This window comes from Rattus norvegicus, chromosome 13 (assembly GCF_036323735.1).
Source record: "Rattus norvegicus strain BN/NHsdMcwi chromosome 13, GRCr8, whole genome shotgun sequence".
Taxonomy (NCBI): Eukaryota; Metazoa; Chordata; class Mammalia; order Rodentia; family Muridae; genus Rattus; species Rattus norvegicus.
The window spans coordinates 72,089,795-72,111,002 of record NC_086031.1 but is presented as its reverse complement, the minus strand read 5'-3'; the positions used below and the strand labels follow the sequence as shown (position 1 = coordinate 72,111,002).

General features: G+C 40.8%; 1 protein-coding gene and 1 long non-coding RNA gene across 6 annotated transcripts in view; one reads left to right on the top strand and one right to left on the bottom strand.

Moving 5' to 3' along the window:
* Nucleotides 1–1,329: 1,329 nt before the first annotated feature.
* 2810025M15Rikl (RIKEN cDNA 2810025M15 gene like) lies at nucleotides 1,330–7,956 on the bottom strand. Its single transcript, NR_027983.1, is given in 3 exon segments — nucleotides 1,330–1,692; nucleotides 7,117–7,168; nucleotides 7,752–7,956. It is a non-coding gene; the product is annotated as an RIKEN cDNA 2810025M15 gene like (long non-coding RNA).
* Nucleotides 7,957–8,279: 323 nt separating this feature from the next.
* The window catches only part of Rasal2 (RAS protein activator like 2), a 293,984-nt gene continuing 281,055 nt past the window's right edge, over nucleotides 8,280–21,208 (top strand). For 3 of the 5 annotated variants that reach the window (XM_017598813.3, XM_008769638.4, XM_063272348.1), the window contains exon 1: nucleotides 8,436–9,142. In XM_017598813.3, the coding sequence (XP_017454302.1) occupies nucleotides 8,941–9,142 (202 nt within the window). In that variant the 5' untranslated portion in view covers nucleotides 8,436–8,940. Of the gene's footprint in view, nucleotides 9,143–21,208 lie in introns of all 5 variants that reach the window. The other 2 variants (NM_001401196.1, NM_001401195.1) reach the window with 1 other exon arrangement.

Sequence of the window (21,208 nt, the reverse complement as noted above, 5' to 3'; positions counted from 1 at the left end):
CAAAGTACAAGAACATCATCTAGTTATAACAAAACCAATAATGTACCCAGAAACAAATTTAGCAAAAATGTTGGCACACACCTCCCCACACCAGGAATATTTAGTCAAAATAGAAAAACTTTGGTTTGAAAATTGATAGAACTGGAGACCACTGTATGCAGAATATAGATTTTTTTTTTTTTTTAGAGAGACATGAAAGACGAAAGGGGATTATTTGGGAGAAGAAAGGAAGAGCAGCAAAAAGTAGAGGGAGACAAGAACATATTACATACGTTCGTGAAAATATAATGAAGTATATTATTTTGTACCACATTACCTGGTGACAAAAATAAAAAAACTGAAGAGATGAGGCCACAGTCAGTGTATAGGGGAATTTTGTTTTTATATATAAATCACAGAAAAAGACAAAATTGAAGTTGAAAAAAAATCAGCAAAGAATGCAATTAGGTAATTCAGACAAGTAAATATTGAATAGACAAGAGCACATCAAAAGGAAAATGTAAAGTAAGTTGAATTGCTTTTCATGTATATTAATTTTAAGACCTATTTATTTTGTGTGCGAGTACTCTGTTTGTATGCACATCAGATGATTCCATTACATTGGATCCCATTACAGATGGTTAAGGTGAGCCACCATGTGGTTGCTGGGAATTGAACTCAGGACCTCTGGAAGAGCAGCCAGTGCTCTTAACTGCTGAGCCATCTCTCCAGCCATTCATAAGAATCTCAAAAAAAAAAAAAATTGAAAAAAAAAACCCCAAAACATGGATAATGCTAAATATTGATATGATATGAAGAAGAAGAAATTCAGCTCCTGTAACTTGAGACAGCTATGCCCATCAGTATTTTCTGGCATTGGATATAGGAAACTCTATATTATGTCAATTCATTTGAAACATATGGTAATGTCGATCTATGAATAATGAGAAGTGGGTTAATGTTATTGTGATAGAAAGTGGAAACTCAGTAGCAGACTGCATAAGTGAATGGTTAGATTCTTCTATGATTATATATAAAAATATATGTAATACTGTTAAAATTAATACTGCACACAAAAGGTAACTACCAGGACGTGTGAAATGCATGCCAACATTAGAACATCAGTGCTATCTTGGTCGCTAGAAGAAAAAGGGGTTGGCTGGAGTGTTAAGGGGATTTCAACTCGAACAGCTTATGTCTTTCTTAAATATTTGAAGAAAGAGAGACACCAGAAGGGAGGGAGGTAGTGGAGCCAATGAATACGGTCTGGTCTTTCAAAAGTTCAGAGAGAGAGAGAGAGAGAAAAAGAGGGATTGATGGAAGTTTCAGGAAGATACTGGGCCAGAAGGGTTACTCAACCAACACTTTTTATTATAATTTTGTCATAGGAATGACTCATTTACTGGAGGCCAGGGCTGCTCAGACAGTAGCACTTCTATGGTCTTTCATTTCCTTCAGTCTCCTGATGGCTAGTTTGACTGACAGCAGAAGTGGTGTAGTAAACCCAGGACCCACCAGCCATTGTTGTCATGAAGGAACCACAGTGCCAGATGACAGTGGCCCACATTATCTTGGTCTTGCCACAGAGGATCCTGGCGTGCTGGTTGATTTTAATTTTTGTCACCATTTTTTGGAGTGAGGCAGCACAATGATCCAGACCTTCTTGGTGCTTTTAGCCATGTCAGTGATTGACCTAGGTCTGATCTTGGACAGCTATAATGACAATTTAAACAGAAAGTTAAAACAATTATATTGTGGATACCCATGGACCTGCCACCTACATTCTCCAAATAGCATTTGGCTTTATTTGGTTTATTACATATCCATCCATCCATCCATCCATCCATCCATCCATCCATCCAGCCAGCCAGCCAGCCAGCCAGCCTGTGTTTTGGGTACACTTCAAGTACAGTTTTGAACATTGGTGGACTGCATTAGTACAGAGCTTTTTGGTAAGACAGAAGAGAAGGACACATGGACTCAAAGAAGGAGCCGTCATTGAAAGCGCAAGTGAAAAGAAATACTAATTTAACACTTGAGAGAAGTAGGGGGATCCAGCCTCTGAGGGAAAAAAAAGGAAACAAAAGATGGGAGAGCTATGGGGAGACTTAAGGAGATCTTGCTTGGTGACCTAGTTTTTATTCCAGAAGTAGGAGGTAGAAACGTTTGTTGAAGACGAGAGTTGGGTAGGTCTAGAAGGCAGAGGCATATACGAGGTATATCCACTGGGAAAAACTGGATGGTGAATATCACTGAGAGTGAAAGGACTGGTGGGAGGTTGAGCTTGAACCTACAGCATCCATTCTTGAGTTGTTGTCAATTCATTTGATTTGTAATATTTGTGTGCCCTCTGCCCCCACCCGTGACCTACTCCAATCTGCTTCAGTTATCTGTTGCTTTCTAGACTACACTGTCTGGCCATAACATCTCAGTAGAGTCAAATTCCAAAGTCATTTTCTGACAACTTGCTTCTAAACTCTTCTTGTGTTGCAGAGGATGTCTTTCTGAGACCAAAACACCACTACCAAGAACTCTTTAGACTTACAGCTAATATATTGACACTTTTCTACAAGAGACAGAGGGAATTATAAACTACATATACTGGCCAGTTATTATGATATTATTCTCAAGGGTACCAAAAAGACAATGGAATCATGTTTAAACCTCTCCTTTAGTGTCACTGGGCTCTGATTTTTAAAATTTCTTTTCTTTTCTTTCTCCCCCCCATCCCCCCACTGGAAACCCATCAGCACTGCAAAGCTAAAGAAGTAGTCATTTTGTTTGGTCAGGGTGAAGTACCTTGGTGTCTGTAGTTACTAGAATAACATAGACTAGTTTGCTAAATATGACATTAGGCTGTGTAAGTCAATAGATGCTGTCACTCTGCATTGCAAGCAGAGTTGTGTCAGTCAGCAGATGTGTACAGGAGCATTGAAAGCAAAGCAAAACGAAACGAAAACAACTCACGAAATGTACATTTTATATTTGCTGTCCCTGGGACTGATTCAGTGTAGTTGTCATCTCTGGGGTGGGGGAATCCTAACTTTGTTGTTTTCCTACACTTTGCCATTTATTTTTAAATTACACAGGGTGGAGCTGGGCACCTTATTATTTCCAGTGCTTTAGATCTTAAGAGATTTTAATTAGAGCCTGATGTCAGAGGCCATTGTGGTTCCCTCTGTTTTTATTCCTTTTGAATTCCTAAAGTTGAATGCTGAGGTGAGGTCATAATTTTGAAGGCGATTCTGCCAAGAAGAAGTCACTAGTCACTGTTTGTCTCTGGCCTGTTCCATGGCTTTTCCAAACAACAGTGTCAGTGGCTGCTACAAGCAGTGGCTCTCTCTTAGGGCGCTTGGACAAAAGGGTTCTCTGGCGGTCTTCCTTCCTTCCTCCTTTCCACCCCCTCCCTTCCTTCCTTCCCTTTTGTCCTGATTCCTACCTAAGATCATGGAGTCTCTGTGTTTTAATCATTATCAAATGTTGCTGTGAGGACCCAGCCCCCTTACTTGCATTTACTTTCTTTACCCGATTCAAACATAACTGAATAGTTCAGCTTTGGTTTTTCACCGCATCTTCTACCAAGAGACAGTGGCAGCTACCTAAGCACGTGAGACTGGCTGGTCTCATGCTCTAGAACAAAGGGACTGAGAGAGTGGAGAAATAATAATTCCTTTAAAACCCAGAGCCCTTTTAGGAAGTAAGGAATGCATGTTTCTTTTATTACATTAGGTTCTGCTTACAAGCCGGGATGCAGGATGCTATCTTGACGAGGGACAGACAAGGTTGAAAAGGGACGGACTGAGCAATGGGCAACAGCTGAGAGCTACAAAGATAGGGCTGTGCTCATGTATAAATAGAAATGTTGCTGCTGCCCTGATGAATCAGACCAGATGTTTCTCTGATGTCTCTGTTTGGTCCTTTGGTTGAGAAAAAAAAAGTATAATTTTGCTAAAATTATATGTGGGGCCAGGAATGTGGCAGGAATGCTTTAAGCTTAAATCATATGCAAAAGAGTAAAATTGTTTTAGTGAGAGAAAACCTTTATAAATAAGACATGTAACTAGAAAGGGCCAGGGAAAGGTGGGAAGCAAGCCTTTGGCTGGTGAGTTTGAGACTCGGAGGATTTTAATTTGACTTCTTCCTATGTCTCTAGTCATATGACCTTGGGTGAGTCAAGTCACTCTTTCGGGGTCTAGGTATGTTCATTCCCATTCACTTTCGAGATGGGATCTCAATACTGCTTAGACTAGTCTCCAACTTAGGTGGTCCTTCAGGGGCTCCTTAGGTGACTTAGCTCCAACTTAGGAGACTCCTCAGTAGCTGGGACTTCAGGCATCCACCCTCATACTTAGCAAGGTATGCTTAGTTTCAACTGAAGAGGGGCAGGACAGAAAATGAATGGAATGACTGGACTGATTAAACTTGTTTAAAATGTCTTTTGCAGTCCACACACGTCTAAGAACAAAACAAGGTTTTCTCTTTCCCTTACTCTACCTCCTTGCTTCCCAGGTTTCTGGTATCATTGGAAGGTTGATATGAGAAAGACATTGTGGGGGAATAAAAAGGTATGTAATCCAGTCTCTGCCTTCATGATGTTTATAACCTAGTTGTGGACATTAAGGGTTGTACCACAATATTTATTCAGTTGATCCCAGAAGTGAAACAGGAACAAATGGTTCGGAAACTCGGAGGAAGCTGGGGGTCACTGCAGGCTTGGAGAATAAGGAAGGGCTTGATTAAGGCCATCACATTTGATGGGCTTGCCCTGCAGTCAGGAGTAAACAAAGAGCTAGGCATTTTGGGAGTGAGCATGCATATGGGCAAAGGGTGGGGGTTGGGATCACATTTGAGTCATCCTTTTGGATGTGGGAGGGTTCTGCATTTTTCTTTTCTTTTGTAGGCACCAAGGGACTTTAAAATAAAAGTTAGTTTTAGATGTGATCTGTTCGGAACTATGCTTTATGATAAATCACCTATAAGGAAGGTAAGATAGAACTGAAAGCAGAAAGTCCTCAGGGGAAAGAGGACAGCTAATCAGGTCTGCTGTGGGAGGCAATCAATGACTGGATTTCTGTACGTCTGAAGTAGGATCTACTAGCTCTTTTACAATAAATTAGAGATGGGGAAGCTGTTTGGGTGAGAGAAATGGGAAACACAAAGAGATTTGTGAAGCATTGAGTCTGAAATCCAGGAAATGCCATCTTGGTAGATGTATTCAACGTTTATAAACTCCTGATTGGACCTCAGCACTGCAGACAGGTTGGAGGCAGGCATCCTAAACTCAACATTATTCAGCTCTCACTATAGTCACAGAAATGCTTGGATCATCCGGGGATTGAACATCTAGGGGAAGGCTGAAAACTTCCCTGTATCACCAATATTGTATAACAGTTGAGAAAGTGCTAGGCCCTTATGCTCAAGAAGAAAGGGAGTGAAGAAAAGAAGTGCTGACAGGCACAGCTGACAAGCTGATTTCCTGACTTCCTGTTTATGGGATTATCTGCTGAGAGAAAAGGGGAGGGTACTTACATAGGCTATAAAGAGGTAGGTGGGACCGTCTGAAAGTATGTGCAGTTTCTGACAAATGGAAGATAGCGAGCGCGCGCGCACACACACACACACACACACACACACACACACACAGCCTTTAAATTGTGACAGCCAAGATTCAAACCCTCATCTCCCTTTCAGATTAGCAAAGCATACTCACGAGCAGTGACCTCTTTGTCTTAGAAATCTCAGACTGTTCCTAGATTTTGACTTTTAGATCACACACTGGGCAACTCCTCCCCTCAACCCTCACTTCTTTCCACAGGTTCCTAATTTCAGTTCCCACTTGTCCTAGTTGTTGGCTTTGGTTTTGGGGGCCAAGAGCACCAGTGATTTTGCACATGCGGGGCATCTCTAAGCTCCAAGGTAGAGGGGAGAGCAGGAGGGAGGCCACAGGTAAGGAAATGAATCTTCAGTTCTTTCATAGTCATAGTATTTATTCAGAGACTCAAGTAGCCAGGTTGGTCTCCAAACCTCTATGTACCTAAAGGTGATCCTGACAGTCCTGCTTCTACCTCTGATAGGGATTACAGGCAGATGCCATCCTTTCCCGTAGAAGGCTCAAGTTTTCATTTAGTTGTCTTCAGAAAGACTGTTTAATAGTACTCTGGGCTTCATTATTTTTCCCTTGGCTCAACACTATTTTTAAACTTCTGTTTCTGTTACAGAATTATTTACTCTCCATGTCGTGGAAGCATTTTCCTTTAAAGGTAGAGACATTAGATACATTCCAGATGTATGGATGTTGATGTGCAGCTGGTATAAGCTCAGGATGCCAAAGTGAAGTAGTGACCAGAGTTTTAGTTTCTGGATGGAAACTAAGGAAGCAGGGTTAGAGGCATCTGACAGAGCCTTTCCCTTAAAGATACAAGATGACACCGAAAGCAATGTTGGAAAACCTTTTCCCCCCTGCGTTTTATATACCATTCCTAATGCTGCTTTGGGGATAATAGCGTGGGTAAATACATTCCATATATAGGAGTAGATACTTCGATTTGTATGTCTGATGTCCACAGGCACTCACTCTTTGAGACAGCAACAATAATTCAATACAAATGAAAATACTATACCAAGGGTTTTCTCTCACTTCTTCCTTCCCTCTACTGCAAAAGAGCAATGTCCCTTCAAAGGCCTTTACAAATTGGAGTTGAGTTGGGTGTAGTGTCAGACACCTTTAATCCCTTGGGAGGCAGAGGCAGGCCAATCTCTTAGAGTTCGGAGCCAGCCTGGTCTACAAAACAAGGTCCAGGACAGCCAGAGCTGGTACACAGAGGAACCCTGTCTTGAAACTAAACCAAAGGAAGGAAGGAAGAAAGGAAGGAAGGAACGAAGGAAAGAAGGAAGGAAGGAGAAAGAAAACACTAGATTTGCTTAGGGCTGGGTCCTGTAACCTCTAGCTTCAACACCTCTCATTTACTAAAATTGGACAGCTGATCATGCAGTCAGATAACAAACAAGTGGGCTTCTACATACTGAGAAGGATTACTCCACTACACTGCCAAGCAACGGATTAACAAATCTAATCACAGAGTTCTTGAAGGATCAAAGTTGAAGAAATCAGTGTCACTGAGTGCTTGTAAGATGTACCTGGTGCACCGGTGGCTGCTTTGTCAGGTAACCTGGACTGTCCTGTTTGCACCTGTTAAACAAGAGGAAGGGTGAGAGGAGCTTTTAAGGTCACTACTTGTTTTAAAATGCTATTACTCCATGTAAAATTTGGGAGAAAATTATAAAATGCACGCTCTAGTAGGTGGGCACAAAGCACAAAAACACATGAGAATGCCCAAAACCTAGAAAATTAGATTGACCTCCTATAGAAGTTCAAAGTAGAGAGAAATGAGGGCTGGGGTGTGTTGGGACACAAAACAAAAACCCTCCCCCAAAAGATTTTTTTAGCATCTTCTCATTGTGTAAAACTTCTGTTTGGTTTGAAATAATCATGTTCATAAATTGTTGAAAAATCTACTATTTGTCAACACAATTTAAACTGGTAAATTTCTATCCGAAATTATTACTAATATTTTTGCCTGCAATCTCTGAAACTGGATTGGTGAATCCCGCTTTGGGTGGGCACAAAATGAAGCCAACGTTAAGGAGGAAGACAGTTTAAAAATAGACCAAAAATAAAACACAAGTGACATTGTTAGAGGAAAAGAGAAGCCAACAGATTGCACAAAGATCAAAGGCAAAAAAAAAGAGAGAAGCTTGTTTAGTTCATGTACTTGCGGGGCTCGTCCATCCATCCACACCACACATCGTAGCCATGCTATTCTAAACTGATGATAAATCCAGTTCCAGGGCGGACAGGGCGCAGAGCCGGGATCTCGCACTGATCTCAGAATCCAAGACCGGGGGCCAGATCTCCCTTCTGGAAGAACGATGGCGTTTCCTCCAAGGTGACTGTTAGATAAAGCAGCGTCTTCATGCTCTTCGTTCAAGAAAGAAGCATTGGTCCAGAAATCAACAGGGAAGGGGCTAAGAAGAAAGGGAAGCGCCTTTCCCATCTTTTTAAATTTCCCGCACCCCCTTTTCTCTCCGCCTCCCCACACCGTCTCAGCTTCCACCAGCAGCTCGAAGATCCCGCACCGAGAGGCGGTCCGAGCCGGACAGTCTTAGGAAAGTAGGCGGGCCTGGCCCGATGAGTATTTCGGTGCCCGATTTTTGCTGTCTTCGGCGGCAGTTCCTCCTCCGCTCGGTTACTGGATTGCACACGCGGCCGTGCTCTCGGCTCTCGATTGCTCCGGCCTATCACCCTGGGATGCCGCCTGCCGCCGCCGCCAGCGCCGCGGCTGCCGGGCTTGTGGGTTTCTCAGAGGAGCGCGAGCCGGAGCCCGAGCAGCGGCCGGAGAGGCGGCCTGAGAGTTAGCGGGCCGGTCTGCGCGTTCCGCAGGAGCAAGCCCACGCCAGGCGGAAAGAAGCCGGGCCGGGCCGGGCGCGCCCCTCAGGCTGAGGGAGCCGGCGCTTTGAGCCCCTGAGGCGACGGCGGCGGGAGCCGGTCAGAGGGGGCGGCCCCTGGTGGCGACGCCCCCGAGCCCAGCCCTGCCTGGCCGCGCTCCATCCTCAGCCGGAGCCCGGGCCGCCTGCGAACGCGCCCGCGGGGGCTGAGCAGGGCTGCGTGGGGGCGGGAGGTGAGCCCGCGCTCCCCGGTGCACAGCGTCCGCTCCGGACCAGCACCTGAGCCCGGACCCGCCTCCGCTCCAGACCACGCTGGACCCGCCTCCCGGTCCGGGTCCCACCCTCCGCTTGCAGGTGGGCTGCGGCGCCCGGCCCTTGGGCAGTGGGCGGCGGGGAAGGAGGTGAGCGGCGTCCGCGCCGGCTGCCGTTCGGGTGCTGGTGGCCGCGCCGTCGTCCCTTTCCCGCAGCCGGGGAGCCCGCCCTGCCGCCGCCGCCGCCTGCTCCCTCTGGGACACCATGGAGCTTTCCCCGTCGTCCGGAGGAGCCGCGGAGGCGCTGTCGTGGCCGGAGATGTTCTCGGGGCTGGAGTCCGACTCGCCGCTGCCCCCGGAGGATCTGGACGCGGTCGTCCCAGTCAGCGGAGCAGTGGCCGGTGGCATGCTGGATCGGATCCTTCTGGAGTCAGTGTGCCAGCAGCAGAGCTGGGTCCGGGTGTTCGGTAAGGATCACAAGTCGTCTGCCTGCCTCAGAGGCTGGCGTTTCTTATCTTTTCCTTAGGCTCTGATGCATTCCGAGTCCCCATCTATCCTAGGTCAGCTGCCCACATCCCTTTTTGTTGCAGGAAATGCTTTTTGACAAGTTTATCCAACATAGCGCCTGGTTATGTGACTCAGTGAGGTCTTTGGACCTCTTTAGATATCCACAGTAAGTTTATAGAGTTGAGCTATCCGGACGTAATTCTTAGGTGATTAATTAAAGACACTTGCTGCAGAGTCTTCAGGAAGGTTGGATGGAACAAGGCACAAAACCAAGTGAATGGGATTTCATTTCCTTCCTGTTGTGTGAAGCCAGTGCTGAGAGGAAGATAGGGAAGGCTTAGTAGAAGATGAGCTAATGAATGAAAAACAAAACAAAACAAAAAAATCGAGGGGGGTGGGGGGTGGGGGAGATGGGAAGAGACCCAGCCCTAGTCCTAGCCCTTGCACCAGCCCCAATTAAAGTGTTTGGAAGCAGTAGATTTACCTACAGCTTTTCCTTGAACCTTACTCTCCACTTGTCCTGAGTGTGTAGATTGTTTCAGATTGCACTATTGTTTCTGGTTTTCATTGTGAAGCTACCCGGTTGCCACTCAGCAGGTTTAAAGTGATGAACACACTAAAAACCTTTCCCTTTCTGTGTTCCCCGGTAACCATCTTTTAAATTAAAACCGAATGATGAGTTTCTATTAAGGAAAGGCTGTGGAAACATTGAACATGGTGGGTTCATGGTTTAGCTGTGGCTTTCCAAAATATCAAAATATCTGAATGTTTATCACTTAGCCCACATGACCATAAACGACATAAAGTGTAAGATGACCAGTTTGAAGCATCTGGGACAAACAGTGTTGAGATGGCTGCCCTGCAGTCGTGTGCATCTAACCCTGCTGGTGATTGGCGTATTATGTTTCTGCTTTCATACTCCAAGGAGAGATCGTGCTTTATAACTCAAGACCACCCTTTTCATGGTCTGTAAGTTGTCTTTTGGACAGTTCAGTTGACTTCAGGTCTTTAGGCCCGTCTCGGAGAGAAAGATCTCAGACATTTGAGTTCTTGCCTTAGTTCTGTCACTAAATTATTAAACAATTTAGGGCAGATAAGACCACCTTTTTGCCTCAGATTACTGATCTGTAAGATGAGTGGACTGGATTAAATAATCTGTAAGGGTGTTTTCAGTCATAAAAATCAGCCCCTTTTCTTATGGCTAGTTCTTAGAAATGTATGTATTTTGCTGGTATTTCTAAGTGGTCGTGTGTCGTCCGTCGTCGTTCCCCCCCCCCCCCCCCCCCCCCCCCCCCGCTAAATGGAACTGGTGCAGAGTTGCTGAATTCATTCTCAGCAGGTTGGATTAAAAGCTTTGCTGCACTGCACTATAGTCCACCTGACTGTTAATTCAGTTTAGCTGATCACTTATAACAAAAGTTGATGAGAGTTTAAAAATGACTATAAATTGGAGTACATTGTGGTTCCATTTTATCTTCTTGTCTGTGTACACTTTCACTTAACTGTTTTTATACAATGTTAGAGGACCACGTTAGAATATGGGCTTTCTAGGCCTTATTGTAAGTATCCCTCACATGTAACCCATGTAAACTTTCACTAATGTTTGGTAGTCTGTTCTAGAACTGGACTTGTCATATGCACATCTTCGCACACAAACACGCCCCAGCACATACATCTAAATATGTTTGAAGAAACCTAGAAATTAGTAGCATACAGCTAGGGCCAAGAACCTGATAGTTTTCTTTTTGGCTTTGCCACAGCTTCGCTGTCATTTAATTTTGTGTGAGTCATTTTCATCTCCCCGTCCCAGGCTTCTGCATACAATGTGGAATCTGGAGTAGTTGGCTTACATGCACATAAATTCATACACAAGAAGTTATTTTCTATGTTAAGTGGTAGAATTCCCACTGCATCATCATCTTTTTTTTTTAAATGTAGTGATTTCTGCAGGTAATTAAAACTCATTTTTATTTACTATTTAATGCTGCTGCTTTTTCTTCTAAGGATTTTACCCTGGAGACTGCTTTGTTGTCCATAGTTTGATACAAATCAAAACTAAATGGGTCTTGGTTGTTTTAGGTAGTTTTAAAATTGTTTATTGTATGATTCTTTGAGGTCAGAATGTCAATGTGGAAAATCAAATATTTAAAGATTTATTTACTTATTTATTTTATATTGAGTACCCCGTAGCTATCTTCAGACACACCAGAAGAGGATATTGCATCCCATTACAGATGGTTATGAGCCACCATTAGGTTGCTGGGACTTGAACTCAGGACCTCTGGAAGAGCAGTCAGTGCTCTTAACCGCTGAGCCATCTCTCCAGCCCAGAAAATCAGTTTTTAAAAATTATTTAGGCAGGATCTCACTATGTAGCCCTGGTTGGCCTGAAACTTGCCACATAGTCCAGGCTAGTCTCAAACTCATTGAGAACTGTTTGCGTCTACCTCCAGAAGTGCCTGGATTAAAGGCATGAACAACCATGGGAAAATAAACATTAAGGAATATGTTTGTTTTTCTTGTTTCTTGTCTGCTTTGTGTATTCAAAGCTGATTCTCTGGGGTTATCTTTGATCTTGTACATAATTTATAGAGACTTTTAAAAGTCTGATCCACCTGTTTGAGAGAAGTTTTTAATTCCTTTCCTTTAAGTGTGTGGATTAAATATGGACTGTGGTCTAATCAGTCCCATTATTTAACTACAACTTGGGCCGTCCTGACAGATTCCGTCCTGACTTTTGAAGCTAGTAGTTGAGCAAGCTCTCAGTTCAGCACTTTTTACCTTATCGTCCGGAGGACTCTGTTTTCACAAGTTAGGAAGGTGGAGATAGGATGCTGGTCAGGTCTGGTTTACACAGTGTGGGGATGGTTCCAAAGGCTAATTGTACTGAGAAGTATTGAAGGATTCTGGATGCTGGCTAGCTCACATCCTCTTTTTGAAATCATGCGAAAAAAGAAAAAAAAACCTAACAAAAATATTTCTCCCTTCTTAAGGATATCTCATAGAAACTTTGAGGAGCAGTATTTTCTTAGTTTACTTCACAGATTGGAAGACTGGCACTGTTTTTATTCTGGTTAACAAGTTTGGCTCTCTGCTTGATAATATATTCAGAGCTTTGTGTATTACCATGATTTGGAAAACTTCTTTGGAATATGTTCAGAACTTTGTAGTAGGTGGGTCTATATTTAGAGCACAAACAAATGCAAGTCTTTGAGACACAGCTAAGAGAAAATGTTTATGCTGTCCTTTGTTTGAGTAAAATGTTTCCTTCCAGTCTTAACAGATTGTGTCCATGTCCTGTCAGGAGTATAAAGTTCTGACCATAGTCTGTCCGTCTTGGTTATAGTCTTCCTTTACTACCTCCTTTATTGTCATCAGGTCTAGCAGATTGGTCTTCTGCCTCATAGTAAGGAGGTATTAAATGTTAATTCGTCTTCCGTTTGACCATTTAGAGCTCAACCTGATTGATTTTATGGGTGGTAGAGTAGCTTAAACAAAGACATGCCACAAACAGCTAAATATGGACGCAGAATCTGCGAGCGTCAAATGCAGAACATTTCCCAGATATTTATAGCGGCAAAGCAAAGTCAACTGCCTGCAAAAGCTCAGCAAGCTAGCAAAAGGAAACGGGAGCAGCAAAGCTAGCCTTGCTGTCTATGTTTTCTGGTAAACAATGAGAACATTAAAATGAACTACTTCACCCTGAGTGAGCGGATGGCAAGAGTAGGATACCCTGAAAGGGATTCGAGCTCCTCTGAACTGTCTGTAGTAGTGCTCTGCACTCATCTGTGTAACAGGTTTTGCAGAGTGTGCACTGATCACTCTTGGAACAAGTACATTAAAGAGTCAGCAGATATCTTGTACTTTACAATTTTAATACTTCCATTAGGATTTATCTAAAATATTCAGTTAATAAAATGAGTAGCAGCATTAACATTAAGTTAGTGTAGATCTCTTTTTATGGACTGCAAAAGGAACCTTCTGGAAAGTTTCAAAAAGTTGGTAGGTACTATTTCATATTTCAGCAAACACAAAATAAAGGAAGGGAATTATACTTCATTAAGTACTAAGATTTCTAGAAATGGGACAGTGGGAGCTGGTAAGCATTTCTCATGGGAGCTGATAGGGTGGAAGGCCTATGTTGTAGTATATAATATTGAATATTTCAGGAGTTGAGTCAAAGATGAAGTCTGGTTTTTGCACTTCTAGAGACTATGTTTTTGTATTTATTTAAGATATTACCAGCAGTGAATCCAGGAAGTTGTTTCATTTTGGCCTATTACAGTTTTTTTCTCCCCCCAGACAGGGTTTCTTTTTGTAGTTTGGATGTCCTAGAACTTGCTTTGCAGACCAGGTTGGCCTGAACCTCAGAATCCACCAGCCTCTTGTTTTGTGAGTGCTGGGATTAAAGGCATTTTGGTTCAGTATGAGTTTAATGTGGTTCACTCACTGGCTCTTGTGTAGGATGTTTTTATTTAACTTTAGAGATTATTAGTGGATTGTCCTTTTTTCCTTCTCCCCTGACTTCAGTCTCTCATTCTTACATGCTTCAATATGTAGCCTGTTTTGTATTAATGTATACCTGAGTAAAGTTGTTCAGTCAAGACTGAATGTTTTCGGTGCTCTATATAATTAGCTGGTAGAAGAAAGATGAGTGAATGTGTGTCATATACATTCCAAAACATGTTCACATTGCTTAAGTGTTTGAATTTTCTCACGATTATTAGTTAAACTATCACAAATAAGTACTAATATTGTAGAAATTCTTTGAATTTTAGGTTTCAGTTTAGTACTTATAATATGGCATAGGTTCTGAATGTTGTCCAAATTCATTTGCGTGTATATGTGTGCATTATGGGGGAGCAGAACTAGATGTGGGCTCTTTATGGCCTTGAGATATTGCCTCTCACTGAGCTTATAGCTAGGTTTTGTTAGACTAGCTGGCTGGTCAGATGGCTAGTGAGCTCTCAGAGACCTTCCCGTCTCTGCACGCAGTGCTGAGGTCACAGACATACAACCACGGCTGGACGTTTATGTGAGTGCTGGGGATTGGAAATCAGTTCCTCATCCTTGCGGAGGAAGTATTCTAACCCGCTGAGCTATCTTCTTAGTCCCTCCAAATTCATGTTTTATTTATATGTATTAAGAGTTCTTTATCGATTGTGTGTGGCTTTACATATCTGTAATCTCAGCATTGGGAAAGGTGACAGAAGGGATCTTGAATTCAAGGTTTGTACATAATAAGAAACAAATAAATGAGTTCTTCCAGATCCATAGGGACTTTCCAAGAAAACTTTATGTAATTTTAAATTCAAATAGCCCCATTTTCTTGAGAGAAAAATTCTCATTTACATGTTCTATCACTGTTCAGTTCATAAACAATGGTGAACAATTTATTTTGTTATTTTAGTATAGTTCTAATTTTTATCATTGGCTTATTACTACTTTATTTTCAGAGAATTATAGTATTTTTCAGTGACTCAAATTGTATATCTGTAATCTCTTCTATAGTAATTGGACTAGAGTATTTTAGATTTAAAAACTGAATTTGGAAAACTGATATATACAGTGTATATACAGTGGTATAAAATCCCTACTGACATTAAGAGGAATCATCAGGAGTCAGTCATGTTAATATTTTTGCAATCAAGCCAAGTGCTCTCAAGACTATAAATAACCACATTAGTGTAAGTCAGAGACTAATGTGAGAGAAGGTTATCAGCAAAGCTTAGGGCTTCAGAGTTTTGTGGATTTACATCACAGATTTGTAAATAAGGATTTATATAACTTTCCAGCATGAGCAATGTGAACATATACAAGAATTGCCTCAGCCTTTTTCAGTTGTAAAACTGAGTGCTGTTGAGACCGAGTCTTCCTCTGCATTTCAGGCTGACCTGGAACTCAGTATATAGCCCAGAGTGGCTTAAAATCTGTGAACATTCTCCTGTCATGGACTTCTGCGTGGTGGGATTATAAGCATAAGCTACCATACTCAGCTTTTGAGTACTCATAATGTTAAAACAAATGTACAGTGGTGTTCTATACTGTTAGGTGAAATAAATGACTGTCATTATTGAGGAAGAGAAAAGGACCTCACATGACTAAGACAGTAGGCTTGCTGAGATTACTGAAGTGGCAAGGCAGTGGCTTCTGATTCTTTGTTTTCATTAGGAAGAAGGATGAGGTAAGTTGGAGCAGAGGGTTTTATGTAATTGTTCTTTACAGTTGCTCTCTTCAGTAGCAAAGTGATTTGATCACCTTTTAAGTAGGTTAACCACAAACAAGCATCAACTAATGTCTTGAGTTAATCCAGGAAAAAATCTAGCCATTTGCTCTCTTATTCTACTTTATTGAAAAAAACTTTCAAGTAACTAGAGATGTTTGGTCTAGTTAACTAGGAAGTTTGAAGTATGCTGAGGGCACTACTGAAATTGCTTCACTGGTTTTGGCAGAGGGAAAATTGCTCTCTGATGTTTGTGAAGAAAAAAACAAAAGCAAAAACAAGCCCCCCCACCCCTTCTTCCTGAAGGCTACCAAGTACTGCAGAAGAGCAGTGGTTTATCTTCTGGTGAGGAGGCAATCTTGAAGAAGTACATGAAGGAAAGTAGAAAGAAAACAGCAAGATGTTTATGAGTATATAATAAGAAAACAAAACCTCCTTTGTTAGATTGCTGTATTTTATTTGTACTTATGTTTTGCCTGCATGTGTGTGTATGCACCACATGTGTGCCCGGTATTGTGGAAGTCAGCAAACAAGTTGCTTCAGCTCCCCTGGAACTTGAGTTAACGGACGATTGTGATTCATATGTGGATGCTGGGGATCAAACCCAACTGATTTTCTACGAGAGTAACAAATGTTTGTAACTTCTGAGCTATCTCTGCAGTTTCTGTTTGCTAGATTATTATATAGAAGTTGTTATCTTTCTGCTGTAATTCAGATATTTTAAATTTTCTACTTTTTCTTATCAAATTACTCTTCATTTGCTTTGCTTCTAAGGTTCTATTGGACTGTATACATTAATAATGATCTTCAATATGGTTCAAGCTCTAGTCTCTATGTTGCCTGCATTTCTGAGGCTAAGAGTTTGATAATACTTATGTATATAAAGTGGGATTGTGGACCATTTAGAGAAGAATATCTAACAAAACAAAAACCCAAAATTCAGAATAGTGTGAAAAGTTAAAAAGAAACTTTATTGACTTTCAAGTCAATAGTTCTGAATCTGTCAAAACAGTTTTAAAAAAATGTCCTTGCCAGAGAGAAACTGGCTCAGGAAGTCCAGCTTATTTCCAAAATTGGAGACAAAGTCCATAATTTGTCAGGATTGGAACTCTTAACCTCGGATTCCTTAGCCTCCTGATTTAGCTTCTAGATCTCACTGCTTCCCTTAGGGAGATGACCTTTCAAAGCTGAAGGTTAGGAAAACTCTACAGTGAGAAATACCAGATTGTGAGTTTCACAGTCTTTAAGGGAAATGCTGGAAGTACCATTACCTAGGTAACAGCAAACAAAAATGAACAATATCCACAAAGGAGGAGGCGATGATAATTGCAGCAGTCCTTTGGAGGTAGACAAGGCCCATGCTTTTCACCTCCTGTATCTTAGTTCTTTAGGCTTAGATTCTTTTAAACTGTGATCTGAACTGATACTTTAAGGAAGGACAAATGTTATGTATGTGATGGGAAAACTAGATATACCTAGTTAACTTTTTACCTTACCCTTTAGTTTCTAAACTCCGGGACACATAATCAATACATTTAATATTTTGTAATTGTAAATGGTAAGTTGCTTAATGTGAAAAATTTTGAAATTTGTAAAATCCAAAGAAAATTTAAATCATCTGCAAATGTTTCTCAGAGGTAACTATTCTATAATGTTTTATTCCATTTTTTTCCTGTGTACATGTTTGGTGTTATACTCTGTGTGTGTAATATTAAAAGTATATTTTCAAATATACTTACTTTTAGTTGAATTTTTTTAGAAAATAGGCAATACTTTTTTGTTTCAAAATTTAACAAGAATAAATGAGTATTTCTTGAGTTGTCGCTCACCCCTCTGACTCACCCCTCTGCTTGCCTTCTCTAGTGAATAAATCATTGAAGATTTATCTTCCTGCTTCAAGTCAAGTGAACAGAGGGAAAACTTAAACTTCTGCGTTAGATAGGAACCAAGAAATTTAGTTAAAACAACAATAATAACAAAACAGAAACCTGGACTGGAATGGTAGTTCTGGTATCTGTAATTTCTGTATTCAGAAATCATCTGTAAAGACTGATGCAGGGGAATTGCTTCAGGTTTAAGGGCAAACTAGTCTACATAGTGAGTTCTAGACCAGCTTAGATTATAAAATAAGACTTGTTTTTATTTTTTTAAAGCATGATTTTCATTTCATGATTATTTTATTTCATGGTGAGCCAACAGGAGTGCAGGGGTCTGGAGTGAGTTTTTAATTGCTTTATATTTGGACTGATAATACCATAAGATTTTTACTGTTTATATTCAATATGTGACAATTCATTACAAGGATTGATTCGATCTATAGTTTAACTTATTCTTCTCTCCCTAGTTAATAATATGTTTGGTACATATATTTTCTAACACTTTGTGAAGAGATTCCTCTTTTTTTTTTTTTTTCAAGACAGGGTTTTTCTGTGTAGCCCGGGCTGTCCTGGAACTTACTCTGTAGACCAGGCTGGCCTCAAACTCAGAGATCTATCTGCCTGCTCTGCCTCTGCTTCTTGAGTGTTGGTGGCCTTGTGCCACTATTGCTTGGCTGAGTCCTCAGTTTTTAAAGTATATAATGCATAGGTGAGTCACAGTCAAGAGATTTAGGGAATATAAGTCATTTCTTCACTTGGCTAGAGAAGTAATTAATCATGCAAAAGTGAGTCCTAAAGATATTTGGTAAAGTGAGGTGGTCAGTAACTGAGCTCTGACGTAGTTTTTTCTTTTGATAGAGAATGAATAATACCATTTCTACTATCTAGTTTGTGGTTACATTTGTTATAACATATTTGTTTTCAAAGGTTCATCTTCTTGTTTTCTAAATGGTTTTAGCAGCATTTTTTTAAAGATTTATTTATTTTACACATATGAGTACATGTACGCTGTCTTCAGACACCAGAATAGGGTATTGGATCCTATTACAGATGGTTAAGCCACCATGTGTTTGGTGGGAATTGAACTCAAGACCTCTGGAAGAGCAGTCAGTGCTCTTAACTGATGAACCATCTCTCCAGCCCTAGCAGTATGTTTTAATCATAGCTTCTCTACCTTTTTCAGAACTGATACTGAGTTCTTCATTTATAAACTGCAGGAATTAAAATGAAGATGCTAAAGTAACAAGTTCTTCTGTATTAGTTCATTGTTATTTTGAAATATATATTTCCAAAATTTAATCTGTTAGTACAATTTAGTGATATTGAAATACTCAAATTGTATAATTATCACACCATCAGTATATACTTAAAATCTTTTTATGATCTGCAACAAAAATTCTGTACCATTAAATAATAATTCTGCCTTGCATATCTTCATCCTAAATGCTGGTAACCTCTGTTCTAGTTTTTGTGTTAGTGAGTTGTCTATTTTATATACCTCATATTCATAAAATTATATATTTGTTTTCTGGTCATGTTTACCATGTATATCATGAAGACTCATTATTTTATCAAAATTTATTCTTTATCATGACTGAATTCTATTACATATGCTGCATTTTGCTTTTCCATTTATCTGCTGATGGACACTTGAGTTGTGTTCACATTTTAGTCACTGAAATGCTGTTATAAGCTTTGGTATATAAATATGTTTGATTTTCAGCTTTTCATTCTTAGGTGATAACCCCCTGTGACTGGACTACCTTTATTTTTCTAGTATGTAGATGTACCTAGAGGTAGGTTTGAATATACTAACTTGGGTTTATGGTGGTTCTGTTTATGGTTCTTTTGTAAAACTGCTAGCTTTTCATAGAGGCTGAACTGTTTAAAAATCTTGTCAGCAGTTGGGGATTTAGCTCAGCGGCAGAGCGCTTGCCTAGCGAGCGCAAGGCCCTGGGTTCGGTCCCCAGCTCCGAAAAAAAGAAAAAAAAAAAAATCTTGTCAGCAATATATAAGGACTTTAGTTTGTCCCCATCATTGTCAACTCCTAGTATTTCCTTTTGATATTAACCATCTTGAAACAGTTTTGATTGTTCCTATGTTGAATATTACTCATGAGTATTGGTCATTTATATGTTGTTTAGAAATTGACGATTCAGTCCTTCGGCATGAATTCTTGTTGGTGTTTTTCAAATTGTCAGGTATAGCATTGATTTATGTATTAATCTAATCTCTAATCACAGTCACAATCATGAGCACGATCATAATGATAAGTGAAATCATGGAGTGTTCATTATGAACCAGCTGCAGTGCTGAGTGAGTACCTTATCCCTATCGTAGTGGATTGTTTTTGTTTTTTTTTTTTCGGAGCTGGGGTCTGAACTCAGGGCCTTGTGCTTGCTAGGCAAGCACTCTACCACTGAGCTAAATCCCCAACCCCGTGGATTGTTTTTAAAGACATTAGAAATACTATGCAAGCATGAATGTCACAATTTCCCAGGAATTGACTTTCCTTCTGCCACGTGAGTCCTGGGGATTGACCCTAGATTGTTGGCAGGTGCTGTGACTCAAGTCGAGTCGTTCAGCTGCCTAGTTTAATGAGTCTTTGTAAGTCATTGTCAGAAGAATAGTGTTATTGCCATGTCCCATAGATGAAAAGTCAGAGGCATGAAGATAAAAGTTAACTTGCCAAGAGTGACACAGCAGGCAAGGGACTGGTGTGAAAAACTCGGGTTCTTCCTGAGAGACACAGCCAGAATACAGCAAATACATAGGCGAATGCCAGCAGCAAACCACTGAACTGAGAACGGGACCCCCGTTGAAGGAATCAGAGAAAGAACTGGAAGAGCTTGAAGGGGCTTGAGACCCCATATGAACAACAATGCCAACCAACCAGAGCTTCCAGGGACTAAGCCACTACCCAAAGACTCTACATGGACTGACCCTGGGCTCCAACTGCATAGGTAGCAATGAATAGCCTAGTAAGGGCACCAGTGGAAGGGGAAGCCCTTGGTCCTGCCAAGACTGAACATGATTGTTGGGGGGAGGGCAATAATGGGGGGAGGATGGGGAGGGGAACACCCATATAGAAGGGGAGGGGGAGGGGTTAGGGGGATGTTGGCCTGGAAACCGGGAAAGGGAATAACAGTTGAAATGTAAATAAGAAATATTCAAGTTAATAAAGATGGAAAAAAACAAACAAACAAACAAAAAACCTGGGTTCTTCTTGGATTTGTTTATAAACACTGTACAGTTTGGCTCCTTACAAATAACTTTAAAAATTTGTAAATTATAACAAGGAAACTAGTGTATGTTAATTTAGAACTCGCTACTGTAGTTCACTTGTGAGTTTTAGTCAGCACCATTACTGCACAGTAAAGCCATTGGTTATGCTGGATGTGTTTTCAAAGCTATGACTCCATAGAGCATCTTCATGGACTGTGGAGGATTTATCATGTAGACAATATGAAAAAGCTGTGTGTGGGTGAGTGGTACAGAAAAGGTTCTCTAAAATTCATTTCTTTTTATTCATATTGTAAAATATTCTTATATAAAAGCATATCTTTCTAAGCCTCTTTGTGTTTAATCAAACTAGTGAAAGTATTGATCACTTAGAAGGTATAAAATCTTAAAAGACCCTGAGTTGCGTTTGTCTTAGTAATAACTGTGACCAGTTCAGTAATAGGAAGTAAGTTAAGGATCTAATCTTCTGATTAATTCATGAGTTTTAAAAAACTGTTTAAAAAGAAGAAATTGATAGAACAAACCATACATGTTGAGTATAGCAATGTATTTTAAAATATGTAAGTGACCCTGAAATCATCCATACAATCAAGAAGGAAACATCTGACTCTTTTTCCGTTTTCCAATCCCAATTTCCCAGTCTCATCTTCAGCCCTGTAGCAGACTACTTGGAGGGTTTTGTC